The following is a 14,255-nucleotide window of genomic DNA, read 5'->3' on the forward strand; positions in this document are numbered from 1 at the left end:
ATAGGACAAACGAAGATGTCGTTGGCTACATATCGGTGGAGAGTTGGAGAATGTAAGGAGTTGGGAAAGAAACTGAACTTATTTTGAGTTTTGTTGGACGTTCAAAACCTTGTACAATGATTCAAGCTTTGGTTTGTTTGTAATAGTCTCAAATGAATTTAACAGATAACTGAGCCAAAAAATCTATATATATAATAAAGTTGGGCATGGAGAAGGTGATGTGGCATCCTTCTATGTCTAGCAATTCTATTTATCTTTTATCTCCTTTTTTTTTTGAGCATTTTTACCTTCTCTATTCACATTCAATAAATTAAAAAAATTGTATTAAATAAACAAATGTTGCTCGAAATGTTTCTTGGGTATTTATTGGAGAGTCCAAACGTTTCATGGAAGCCCAAAGGTAAAACAGTGGTCCCTTCCTCAAATCTCTCACATAAATTAACATGTTTATATATAATTTTGTGCGCTGTTAATTTTCTTATTCTATAATCTGAAGTAATCATATTCTACTGGCTCTTTTTAAATATGAAAAGAAAAGGATTGGAACGTTTGAAAAGAGCTTTCATGGTGTTCCAGTTTTTCAGGTACACTCTCTCAACCTGGTATATCCAAAATTATCTGTGGCACCTCTCTTAGACCAGAAAAACTATTTATCTTTTAACTTCCTTTCTTTGCCTTTATATCCCAATTATTTAGTTGTTCGATCTTCCAAATTATTGTTTATTTATTGTGCAATTAGAGAGGGTAATAAAAAGTTATAATTGTATTGTTAATTTTTTAATGGGGTCCTAAAAACATGTACATCATAACTTATTATAATCAATCGCTTAAAAATTTGGCTTCTCATTCTATGGTGCAGAATATCGTCAAAAGTATATATAAAATAAAGAACACCGCCAGCACTATTAACCTTGATAGCCTATGCATCCTCTTAACCGATTACTATTAGACTATTTTTGCTACTTCTTACCCTTCAGAGCTTAAATTTGTTTCACCTTGACAATATTTCCTTTGAGAGCAATACTTGGACATATCGTGGAAGTAGGTGTGCTTTCTTTAAAAAAAAAAAAACTTTCAATGTTTTGTGTTAACTAACTAATTATATTCTTTATTTTGTGACAAATTATTGGAACTTATCTCTATGTATGATCTGAGGATTGTAAAGATGTTGCAGGAACTTTTTCAGAGGGGAAAGCAATCGAAAATCTATAAGCATCTATTATATTTTCTTGCTTTCTTCTCATAAAGTTGTGTTCACAGTTTCTGTGTTCGTGTATATGTATAAGATTTTTTTTGTTACAACATATATATATGTATGCCAATTGGATACACAAAGGTATTGCAGTTAAATTCTTAATTTCAATCTACATTTAAATGAATTTGGTATAGGTGATTGTGTCAATGGGTGCTTCTTGGTGTGTCAAGTGGGAGAAATACCTTTGTTTGTAACGGAAAATGTGTTGTATATTTAATTATTTCTCCTGCATAATATTGGAAATATATCATCAGACATATTCTATGGGAATTTTACATGATGTTGTGATTGACAGTTTATTTTTGTTCTTTCCATGCAATATTACTATCATTTGTGGTTTTAGATTTCTGTAGAATGAATAGGCCTGATTAAAAAAATAAAATGGGTCTAAATAAAGCGAAGCGGGAATTAATGATTTCTCTTCCTCCTCCTCTTTCATCTTCATTTTTGTCTTTCATTTTTGGGAAATGATTTGTTTATTTGTGTTTTTGTCTTGATTGCTTGGTACCGGGCATATATTTTATATTCTTTGAATTAATATCGTATCACAAAAATACATAGAGACACAAAAGAAAATTAAACGTTGAGGTGAACTTTGATTAACTATCGCAAAAGTGACATTTTCTCAATATTCATCGAGTGTTTTAAAGGTTACATTTCTTTCTTTTTTCCTTAATATTTTATTTTGGAAATTCAAAATACTCCAAGTACGATTTAGAGAAGGAATGATAATGCAAAGATATTACAGAAATAGAAAACTAAACCTTGTGTTGAACTTTTAACATTATATAGAAAAACTATTTGTTTTGTTGAATTTTAATTTTCAGTATATATAGATCTTTTCTTTTTGTTTAATAGTGATGGCATTATTTTGTGCCATGATGTTTTGGATATCATGAAAACATGGAAAATAATACAACAAGGTACCAGTGTCAATAATTTATATTCATTCAAGTGTATTACATTAACTACTTTTCCAATTTTAGTTTCATCGATAAAAGAAGATTTAATCACTTAATTTAAACCTTTAAATTAGCCCGATAAAGTTCTTGCAATGAAGTAAAGTGTATGCTTTCATGTGTATAAAATAGAGAAAGTGAGTCTGGATAATTTTAGAAATAAGTAACCAATCTTAAAAATGCATTTACATCACAGTTGATAATGTTATGGTTGAAGAATAGAGAAAATAAAATTATAAAAAAATTTGACAATAAATTTTCATCTAAATTTTATGTTTAAGACCGCGTGAAGCGCGGGCAGATTGACTAGTGAGCAATAAATCTGTGCAAAGGGTTGGGTACACGCGCAAACAAATGTATTCCTCGGAGAAAATGTGGCGTGAATCAAGATTAGCGTATACTAAAGAGCTTTTATATTGCTGTAGCTTAACCACATCTCCTCTATCATATTTGCTGGGTTAACTGCCAATTAGTTGATCTTGTAGGCGCAGCATTGTTTGATGCGTTCAAGGATATGGTCTTGCGGTTAAATAAAATGGGTAAATTATGGGAGATGAGGGTTCAGTTTTCAGTAAAAATTAAAATGTTAGATGACTTATCATGCCTAATAATCTTTGATGGGTAGAGTTGTTTAGTATCTCTATGAACTGATTATATTTCACGTAATACAGATTACTAGTGAACCACAATTGGTACCAATACCACACATGGAAACATAATAATGCCACCTAAACATAAACTGCTGCTTCAGAACATATAAAATCCTTCCAGGACAGGAAGATTCTCCGAAGCAACAAAAATTAAAACTAACCATTTAGACAATTTATGGTAAAAGTTAGATTTAGTTACAACTACAACCATAGATTCCTGTTAAAGTCTAAATAGGAGAACACTTGGGCGAAAGGACGCTCCAAGTATTGAATTAAGAAAAGAGCGACTCTTTCCTTTGCACAATATATCCTATGTGGCAAAGGTTAAGAATGGAGGCAAGATTATTATATTAATACAAGAAAGTTGGGGCTTTCAATTAAACCACTACCACATCCTCCTCCTCTTCTTCTTCTTCCATTTCTATAGTATATTGGATCGAAGAAGTGGTAATATAGTATACTCTAATGGTTATATCCTATATGTTGGCCATTAAAATGGACGCCTTGCAGGACAATGCCCCTCAACAGAGATGGATCTCTGATAGACCAATGAGAAACTAACAACCGCAAAGACATCAAAATTACTCAAAAATGTATAAAAATTGTGGCATTCACGGCATTTGAGGAATTATAGTTGATTCCTGATTCACTTCTCCAGTTCTCCAAATGAAAAATCTGTGTCAAGCTTTTATGTCGATGCACAACCATTCCCTGCTCTGGAACAAGCAACTTTAACTGCCAGAACTTGAGACATCATCCTTGAACCAAGGATGGAGCATATATTCACGTTAGTGACTTGGAGAGGGGCTATTTTCTAATAAAATCTCAAAGAGGACAAGCATTATTTTCATGTTTTGGAGGGTTCCCACTTGACCTAGCACAGAACAGAGTCATATTAAACAGCTATCAGCTGGCACCCGAAATTCAGGCTGCCTCTACTATAGGTTCAGTCTACTGAGTTTGCAAATTGGGAAAAGGAATCAAAGATGAATACGTGCCAGTGATTATTGGTAGCCACACACTTCCAAGAGTCAAGAATAACTCGACTTCAGCTCAGTGTCCCTCTGGGTGTAGATAAGGTTCTTCAAGTTTCTTTTAAAAATGTTCTTCCAGTTATGTAATCATTAGTATTTTGTTACGAGGGCTCTGTTGAATAGCATAGAGTAAAGTGGGAGCAACAAGCAAACACCAATTCAAAGGGGAGAACATGCTTCATTCTAAACGGAAATTTATCCAAAGAAGAAAAGGAAGTGGCTATTTTTACCATCGAGGAGCTGAAAGATACAAAAATCTTCATGTTTGGCCTTAGTTCCATGTGAAGCGTATAAAAATCATCTTCTACATGTTTCAGCAGGTTGAGAGGGCTGAGCCATTGAAAGTAACTTGTATCGGTGTCCTAGATAGAATGCTGTCAGTATCCACATGAAGCAGACCTGAAAAAGTAGCCAAACTTAAGTTGAACATTCAACCTTAATTTCTTTGAGGCTTTTCAATCACTATACAGAAGTGTGCATTAGTGGATCCAATCATCTGGAATTGTATAAACGATGACAATAATTTCAAAACATTTGGAGTAGTGTTGTCAAGAGAAGGTTTTACATACAGGTAGGGCATATAGAGAAACAGCTGATGCCTTGCCATTGAGAGTGCTGAAGAGTAGCTTGTACATTCCAGCTGCTGTAGCATCTCCAAGTCTTTGAACAATCACATCTATGCATACCTGCATAGGCACGTTGGCCCCCGCAAAAAAAAAACAACAGAATCATTCTACTGCTAGGGATATTCAAGAGAACACTCACTGGCCACTGCCAACTATTGCAACCACGAAAATCCTTATGCGGGCCTAATAAAAAGGATGTTAACCTACCAGCTTTGCCATATCTTCTCGAAAAGATCTAAGAAATGAAGATCAAGAAATCCTACAGACAGGATATTCATAATACAGCCTGCTGCTAATATATAATATGGAATTATGATAATCTTTCAGGTCATTATTTTGTGACATACCTTTGCTTTATACTTCTCATCCTGTGAGACAACAGTAAAAAGAAGCTCCCTTCCAGGCCTGGTAACAACATACGTGACCACCTAACCATAAAAGACAACAACATATAGGGCTCAATTGCATAAGTGTACCCCTACTTATCTTTTTTTCATTGCGAAACCTGTTAGATCCCTGTTAAACTAAAATGGTAGAATACCTCATTACCTCCCTGTACTTGGCACGGTTTATTTAGCGCACACGGCACACCTAAACTTCGCATATTTCTGGTTACCCCCATATACTTGGCTATCTGATAGTCTCGACCCTCCTTGATGCTGATGTAGCAAGAAGTGTGGATACACTAAAATCGGAAAGTCAGCTTCCAGGTGGAGTATTTTCCGACCATTAATTTTCACACAGTCATCTACAATGGTTGTTTGTTCCAATTGTGTATTTCTCCTTACTTCTTTATATACAATGCATATTTTACACTAATTTTGTATTTCTTTTTATTTCTTCTTTAGAAGAAGGTTATTTGTTCCAACTATGTACTTTTTTGGACCAAATATGTAAAAACCATGGCTGAAACTCTAACTTTAACCAAATAGAAAAGGTTTTAGCCAAAATATATTCCATCTGTTCATCCCTTTTTATTTCTTCTTTAGATGCAATGAGTCAATGACTATTTCTTTCAGACTGTGTATTTCTTTTTCTCTGGCCAAATCCGTAAAAAGTTTGGCAGAAATTCCATTAGTTTTGCCAAATAATAACCAAAATAATGGAGTTGCAATTGTGTATTTCTTTTTATTTCTTCTTTGGATGCAATGAATTTTTGTTTCAACTGTGTATATCTTATTTTCCGGACCAAATCAGTAAAAAGTTTTGGCTGAAACTCCATTATTTGCAGTCAAATAAAGAAGTTTTAGCCAAAATAATGGAGGTCTAGCCAAGTTCTTAACAAATTTCGCCCGAGAAAAATGATCAAAAAATTAATCAGTTTTAAAAGGTAAAAATATTTTTTTTAATAAAGAATACAACATAGACAAAAAATCCGCATGGCTGCGGTGGCTCTTACCTCCATCAGGCGAGATTCAGGGAGGTCGAGGCTATCAACTAGCCAAATATATGGGGTAATAAGGACTACGAAAAGCTTAGATGTACGTTGAATGAGCTGTGCCAAGTTTAGGGGCTATTGACGTATTCCAACTAAAAATGGTACAAACCCCTGAAGGAGCGCTTCCTCCTTTACAACTTCTCTTGTCATCATTTTTTATTACTTCTCTTTAGAGGTTCGGAAAAAGGTGTGAAGAAAAAATACCTTCCTCAGGGTTTCTGAGACAGCCACTGTAATCCATGTAGGCCATACTGCTAAAGCAATTAAATTTGTGAATGCAACAAAAGGTGTGGAGCAAATGGCTAGAGTGACACCAGCAAAAGTAAGGATGCGCCCCTGCAACCACGCAGTGAATAAAGACTTTTAGAACTTGTGGCACTGGAGATACAATTAAATGAATCATGTAACATGTTGTAAACATAGAGAAAAACAAAAGAAGGGACCTGCAATTCAAGACACTAGGAAACTGATCAACTTATAAGACTGTCCATATGTTATCACTTTAAAGTTCTACTTAATCTGACTTTGCATACATGGGAACTCTTTGGGATCCTTCAAAATCCACCACTGATTCACCTGGAACTGATATTACCAACGTGATATTAAACACTCTTACACACCCCCAAGTGACAGATGTAGTTTATATTCTATGGTGGAACTCAGATGAGGAAAGTGGTGCAATATGACAAGAACATCTGGAGAGGAAGAAGCCTTCACCACAGGCTCCATTCAATCCCTCCATCAAATTTGAGAGCAGATAAGAGAAATTTTGAATTAGAGTTGTTCAAGTAGCATAGAGAGATTGAACACACTTTTAAAGAATATGCCCTCAATACCCCCTTCCCCTCTTCCCCGGGTAACATGGACACATGCACAAGGGGGAAAAAAGGATTAGCTTAGCAATTAAACTTTTGCATGTTATACATCTACGCCATACCGTCAAAGTAAGTTGTCCAGCAAGGATAAAAATAGCAATAAAGCTATTGATCTGTGCAAATAATCTCCTTCTACCAGTGGGATCTGTTACTGCAGCAGCAATAACAGTTACTTTCTGCAAAAGAATGAAAAGGTGGGGGGTGAGGCTGCAGTAACCGTAAGCTGGTCTTTCAAAAAGGCGGTCATCTATGTGAGATCAGTAAATCACATAAAGGCACCACATTACACATGCTTATCCATTCTGTCACTTAAATCAAAGGAAATTCTTATTGTACCTGAAAGTAAAAAAACGAGGAAACAACCGCACTCAGCCAAAGGAATAATGATACGTGCAACAAGTAAGTCGAAGATAGAATTAGCTTTAACCCGTCCAATATAGCCCAGAGCTGAGGCTTTGCTACAGAAGCTGGCGATTTTGGGGAAGTTGTTCTCTGTGCGAGCATTGATTCATTCTCGTCCTCTTTGGCTTGATCGATATCAGCTTCTCTAAAATCCAAAACGACAAAGGTCAGAGACTACTGGATTATAATTTCTCTTAATTATTTTTTTTTTTTTTTGGGGGGGGGGGGGGGGGGGGGGCAGTGCAAGGACATTCATATAAAGCACCTCTATTTCATTGCTAGTCTGTAAAATCTTCATGCTAGTCAAAAGGATTTATCTAATTTGTGTTCAACCGAAGTATAAACATTTTATCTAATTTGTGAGGGAGGTATTAATGTCTAGAGAGATGTATTCAATTGGTAAAGTGTAGAGGAAGCACATATCAAGACAGATTTACAATCATTGGTATGCCAGTACGGTGTGTTCTTTAAGGAGTTAAATGAATGTCATCCTCTTTATACTCCAGGACTATCAAACTCTATGTAGCACAGATAAAGATATTAGGTTCATGGTAACTTGTAGGTACAGCATCTATCTCTTTTTCCAGTTTTTCTTGTAAAAAGCATTTCCTGCCAGATCAAACACTTCCGTATCCCAAAAGAAAATAAATAAAGGGAGCTGTGAAAGATCTATATCGAACTTACACCATGACTCAACTAGACTAGGCAAAATGATGTCACCATAGAGAGAACTTTCACTAATAAAGAAGTGCATCACCCAGAGATGGATGAGACACCGATGCAACTGCAAAACAGGAATAACACCAGGGGCGGATGCACATGGATACAAGTGCTGTCACGTGACACCTCTTCGCCGAAAAATTCACTAAATATATTTATATATGACAAATTAGAAAAGAAATAACAGATAAATAAGACTAGAATAACATCAATTGACCAAGGGAGGTGCTCCATTCAAGCAATAACATTGGATTACTACACAAATGTGTTGACACGGTTTAGATTCTCCAGCTGTGCTTCATCCAGTTTTTCTTTTCTTTTCATAACTAAGAAGAGTCTTAAAATAACATGTGCTTCGTCAAGACATTTTTCCCTTTTTATAACTGAGAAAAGTCTTGAAATGACACTGAACATGGAAAGACAGTTCAGAAATCCAAGAAAGAAAGTTAAAACCAAAAAGACAATGAATCATTGCTCTAAAAAAACTTCATTATTAAGGATAAAGAATTTTAAAATCAAGAACTCTTTTTCAAATTTCTCAATAAATTATTAAAAAATCCCGTATTATTTATTCAAGAAAAAGAAAAGTTGTTGAAGACATATATTTTATTAATGTATTTGAATGTTTTTTATTAAGATAGTTTTTATAGTAATTTTTTTCCATTTGTTCACTTTATTAAATATGACACTGCTTACATAAATTCCTATGTGCACCACTGCATAGCACTATAACAGCAGGGTAAGAAACATGAGACAGCCATCCAAAGGCTGATAGAGGCTAGAGAAATAGCTCTAATTGCTTGAATCGAAGGAGCTATCGAGGGAGCTGATCATACAATTAGAGACCTCTTTCACTAATCTCATATGATGGAACAACTCTATTGCTAATAAACTCTAATAATACTCCCGATCAGGGAAGAACAAGAACAACAAGAAGAAGACAACCTGAAGGGAGATAGTTCTTCAGGTAGTTGTAAGACATCTTTCTTGATCCCTTTTGATGACTGTGCAGCAAGTTCCATGAGAATTGCTGAAACAAGAAGTAAATCTACAAGAACCAAAAAACAAACTACTAAGAAAATAGAAAGGAAAAGAGCCTCAAAAGAATAATAAGAATAAGGAAGCAAGAAAAAACATAAAGAGATACACACGCGGTCCTAACCAAGCCATTCCCGTTGCAAATAGTGAACCAAGCAGCTGGCCAAGTGTAGCACCAGCACCAATAAACCCAAACAATCTTGAACCTGACTGCATAAGGAAAAAGTTAAATCGTATCTCAAAATTTACAACCATTAAAGCAAGGTACTCAATTAAATCTATTTAACTTCCCTTCTGTAGGAGGTGATATCTGTTTAAACTTATTGAATCAATCGGAGGCATAATTACCTCACTATCCATCACATCAATAACTCTAGCCCAAGTTGAAGATATAGTAATAAGATTAAGCAAAGCAACCTGAGAAACAATGATGCAAGAACCTTATTCAGGAGACAAGCATCAAAGAATCGATAAAAAAAATACTACTAGAAGTTTTTGCAATAGTTGAGAATTAAAGCCAAAGCATTTACCCAGAGAAACAAGCCAATTCTCACTGACACGTAAAACCACCCATGGTTGCTCCAACTCGCTGAGTTTGGAGTATCCCTGTGACTGGCTTCCACTTTTAATTCCTGTTTTATGGTTGAGGACACAGAGAACAGTCCCTGCATTATTATCATTTTTCATCAAAACAGTTGACTGAATCATCAAAAAGTGGCGGCCAAATCGTGAAGTTGTACCTTGATATTAAATGGTGAACTTCCGGGAGTAGAAGAAAGCCACAAGACGTAGAATGCAACAAGAGTGACCCCAAAAAACCTGTGTATCAAGACCAAAGCCTGGAATTTAAAGAAGCGACCATTACAGATGACATATAAAAAGCCCAAAACAACCCTAAATCAGTTTCCAAAGTTCCAAGTTGGTTTCACCACACAAGAAGGCTAGTAAGTAACTGAAGCTAATTCACAGCATTAGACAACAAAACAGCGTGTATAATTTGATATCCTTATGTCGTAGAGTGTCAAGATTTGCAGTTTCTTGCTTATCATTTATAAAAATATAGCCAGATCATTTTGCTATCACAGATAAATTCAATATTATACCAACTAGGCACAATTATCATTTATCAAATACATATATGACCCAATAAGTCATACCATGAAAGTTACTAAGTCATACCATGAAAGTTTGGGAGAGGGTGGTGGAAAGGAGGATAAGGAGGGCGGTGTCTATATCGGAAAACCAGTTCAGGTTCATGCCGGGTCATTCTACTACGGAAGCTATCCACCTTATCAGGAGGTTGATGGAACAATACAGGGATAGGAAGAGGGATTTGCATATGGTGTTTATTGACCTAGAGAAGGCGTATGACAAGGTCCCCGGGGACGTCCTTTGGAGGTGTCTGGAGGTGAAAGGTGTGTCGGTGGATTACATTAGGGTGATAACGGATATGTATGATGGAGCTATGACTCGGGTTAGGATCGTGGGAGGTGACTCAGGGCCTTTTCCGGTGGTTATGGGGTTACACCAAGGATCTGCGCTCAGCCCGTTCTTATTTGCCCTGGAGATGGACGCACTGACACACCATATCCAAGGAGAGGTGCCATGGTGTATGTTGTTCGCTGATGATATAGTTCTGATTGATGAGACGCGAGGCGGCGTTAATGGGAGACTTATGGAGGCAGGCCCTGGAGTCTAAAAGTTTCAAGTTGAGTAGGACTAAGACAGAATATGTGGAATGTAAGATCAACGACGTGACGGGGGAAGCGGATGTGGAAGTCAGGCTTGACTCACAGGTAATCCTCAAGAGAGAAAGTTTTAAGTACTTAGGGTCAATTATCCATGGAGGTGGGGAGATCGACGGGATGTTACGCACCATATTGGGGTGGGGTGGATGAAATGGAGCTTAGCGTTTGGAGCCTTGTGTGACAAGAATGTGCCACCGAAACTCAAAGGTAAGTTCTATAGAGCGGTGGTTAGACCGGCCATGTTGTATGGGGCTGAGTGTTGGCCAGTCAAGAATTCACATGTCCAGAAGATGAAAGTAGCAGAAATGAGGATGTTGATATAGATGTGTGGGCACACTAGGCTAGATAAAATTAGGAATGAAGATATTCGGGAGAGGGTGGGCGTGGCTCCGGTGGACGACAAGATGCGGGAAGCGCGACTTAGATGGTTCGGACAAGTGCAGAGGAGAAGCCTAGATGCCCCGGTTAGGAGGTATGAGCGGTTGGCTTTGACAGGTACGAGAAGAGGTAGAGGGCGGCTCAAGAAGTATTGGGGCGAGGTGATCAGACAGGACATGGCGCGGCTCCAGATTTCCGAGGACATGGATCTTGATAGGAAGGTGTAGAGGTCGAGCATTAGGGTTGTAGGTTAAAGGGTAGGCGAGCGGTTTTCCTCTTTGTCCCGGTTTCCCTCTTTGTACCGATGAGTACGATAGTGTTTTGTCTAGCACTGCTAGCGATTTATGTTGTGTTTCACACCTTTGCATAATATTTGTGTTACTGCTTTTCCATTTATTTGTTGTCTCTCACGCTGCTGATTATATTTTGGGTTTTGTTGTCACAGATCTATTGTATCTGAGCTGAGGGTCTCCCGGAAACAACCTCTCTACCCCTCAAGGGTAGGGATAAGGTCTGCGTACATTCTACCCTCCCCAGAACCCACTGGTGGAATTTTACTGGATTGTTGTTGTTGTATATATGACCCAATAAATTTACCGGTACAATACATTAGTCTATTGTGGTCAAATGGAAACCACCAAAAGAATACTACTTCATGCTTAATACTGATGGTGCTGCAAACACTAATCTTAGGCATGGAGGCATAGGAGGAGTTATTCGAAATGCAAATGGGGAAGGGATTATAGGCTTTGCTAAAAGCCTAATAGAGACAACACACACTCGTGCAGAATTACTAGTACTCCAACAGGGCCTAAAACTAGCACCTTATGGTAATTAAATCCACTGGTCTTATCTGGAAAGCACAAATTTTCACATGTTATCTCTAATTGCAAGTGCCTGCTTGAGCAGCAGGGTGGTGGTGTTGTCAAAGGCGAAAAGCTCTAAAAAACGCTACATGTCTACTGGGGCTTTAAGCGCAAAGCCCGATTAAAGTTTTAGGATTAAAAAAAAAAGCGCAATGTAGGGAAAAAATAAAAACAAAATGTAATTCAAGAAAAAAGTAACAAATGCATTCATAACGTTTTTCTTAACAACTAATACACTAATTTGGCAATTATATGTGTCGTTTAGTACCGCTTGCTTCAAGATAGAACTCATGGGCAATGAGGCGCACAACCTAGTGTCTTGCCTACATCGAAGCGCAACTTAAGCCAGGCGAACCGCGCTGCCTGAGCTTTTCTGAGCTTTAGGGCTTACGCGCACCTTAAATGAGCTTCTGACAACTTGCTGCGTATAAAAAAAATTAAAACTTATAGCTTAGGTAAAGGAGTGTGAGGCTCGATGCATATGAAAAACTTATGATCTATGATTCTCTTCCCCTTTTGTTTTGAATATTTTTGTAAAAGACCTACAAGGTGGTAAGTATACTAGACTAGTCCCTTCATCTATGTATGACGCATATTAGATTAACAATATTCAGTGAAAAAGAAAAACATATATAAATGAAGGAATTAGTCAGTTATTTATTACCATGGACTTGGAAAGATTAGGCAATGCAAAGATTAAGGTGGAAACAGGGGCAGCGACCAGTGTGAGTAGCAAGGATCCAACAAACAAGCTCGGCAGATTCCCCAAGCCTAAAGATATAGCTCCTTCATCACGTAAAGGAAGCACCACGAAATATGCACTCAAAATCTGCATATATCAAAAATTAAAAATTAAAAATCTAATTTGATGATTTAAAATACTGATTTCATCTGCGCATATTATTAATCATTAAATGAAGCAAGTAAATCCGTTAAACCAAGAAGAAGGTTGACTCAAATGAGTCCAGAGAAAGATTGGTAAATTATGTTTCTGAGGAATTGATGAAGAAATTGAGATTCGAGAGAGAGAGGTCTTGCTTACAAAGAAAAAAGTGGAGGTGGAGTAAAGCAAAGCGGAGAGCTCGTGGGGAAGAAGAGTGACGAAAAATGAAACAAATGCCTCAATTCGATCTCTGGCCACCAAATTCATCGGCCTCATGCTCCTCTCCTTGTTTATCACACTCTTAACAATACTCAACTGATTGACTTGAAGATCAATGAGAGATCCGGCGAGCTGACAAAATCTCAGATTTATCTCACATTTCAGAATTAGGTAGTATAAAGGATCTGCAGTTTGCGACTCTTCTTACCAATGAAAAATGTTTAGATTTATGGAAAAGGTCCAAGCTAATATTCAAAAGGGTTATACACGTGTGGTATTTTAAAATAAAAAGCTTACACCTTCTATATTATGAAAATGAAAATCTTACACAATTATTAGTTTGAATAATATATTTACTTTAAGAGGATATTACGTCTTAGTTTTCATAAAGATGATATATATCTATTACTACTATATATTAAAATAGATCACTGCTAAGAGACACATTAAACATATAAGGCGAAATACATAAATAATCCGTTCAAATTGTCCTTAACGACCAGCTGAACATCCCAACTGATCCATTTACCATTTAGACACTTCAAGTGTTTATTAAGTGTATCAAGTAAACACCCGAGTGCTGAAGACTTTATGCGTGGGTTATACTTGCCAATGATGTGTCAAATGAGCCAATTAAAAAACGACACGTATCAATTGGAATAAAAAATTGACACATAGTTTAAAAAAAATATATATTAAAAATGAAATAGAAACATTCTTCCTTAACTTTTGTAAAGAGCAGCACTATCCCTATCCCCTCCCCCTTCCGCCCTCCCCCTTCCCCCTCCCTTTCATCTTCCATCTTCTTCTGCATCAGTCATATCCTCCATTGTCAAAGCTCATTATGCAACCTCCATTGTCAAAATGGAGAAATCTGTGCAATGGAGATCATTTTTTTTGTTTTCTTTCTACTGCAATGAGAATAGACAAGGGGGCAACAACTCTGCCTTTTTTGGTAAACTCAATCAAGATCAGATGTGAAAAAATTTCCTTCCCTCTATGGTAGTTTCATGGTGGGTTAAGGTGGTTTTGTTAAGAAGAAAGGAAGAAAAGAGGCTAAGTTTGTATTAACTTTCCCTACCCAAAGAGATATGCCAACCTCAATTATTTGGTTACCGGATTCATGGATCAGATTGTTTATTGTTGTAACTGATTAAAATTTAA

General features: G+C 36.8%; 1 protein-coding gene across 6 annotated transcripts; it reads right to left on the reverse strand.

Annotated features, from left to right (window-relative positions):
* Window positions 2,944-13,335, reverse strand: LOC109235773. Of its 6 annotated transcripts, none has more exons than XR_002069446.1 (14): window positions 13,032-13,331; window positions 12,654-12,818; window positions 9,738-9,836; window positions 9,528-9,662; window positions 9,346-9,414; window positions 9,111-9,207; window positions 8,905-9,007; window positions 7,174-7,384; window positions 6,900-7,013; window positions 6,167-6,298; window positions 4,872-4,952; window positions 4,468-4,584; window positions 4,129-4,297; window positions 2,944-3,622 (listed from the first exon to the last, which is right to left on the reverse strand). XR_002069446.1 is itself a non-coding variant. In XM_019402017.1 (13 exons), the coding sequence occupies exons 1-13, from the start codon at window positions 13,146-13,148 to the stop codon at window positions 4,196-4,198; spliced, it is 1,527 nt and encodes a 508-aa protein (XP_019257562.1). In that variant the 5' UTR covers window positions 13,149-13,335; the 3' UTR covers window positions 2,999-4,195. The 6 variants fall into 6 exon arrangements, 4 of the variants coding, with proteins under 4 accessions (XP_019257562.1, XP_019257563.1, XP_019257560.1 ...); XR_002069447.1 differs by having other exon boundaries at window positions 2,944-3,738; XM_019402017.1 differs by having other exon boundaries at window positions 2,999-4,297; window positions 9,122-9,203; window positions 13,032-13,335.

The sequence above is a fragment of the Nicotiana attenuata genome, chromosome 12 (assembly GCF_001879085.1).
Source record: "Nicotiana attenuata strain UT chromosome 12, NIATTr2, whole genome shotgun sequence".
In the NCBI taxonomy this organism is placed as follows: domain Eukaryota; kingdom Viridiplantae; phylum Streptophyta; class Magnoliopsida; order Solanales; family Solanaceae; genus Nicotiana; species Nicotiana attenuata.

Coding starts and splice junctions, on each gene's coding strand:
- LOC109235773 (XM_019402015.1), bottom strand. CDS start 13,148: ATGAGGCCGATGAATTTGGTGGCCAGAGATCGAATTGAGGCATTTGTT. Junction 9,663..9,737: donor GTTCACCATTTAATATCAAG/GTACAACTTCAC, acceptor ATAATAATGCAG/GGACTGTTCTCTGTGTCCTC. Junction 6,299..6,899: donor CTGGACAACTTACTTTGACG/GTATGGCGTAGA, acceptor GCGTGGTTGCAG/GGGCGCATCCTTACTTTTGC.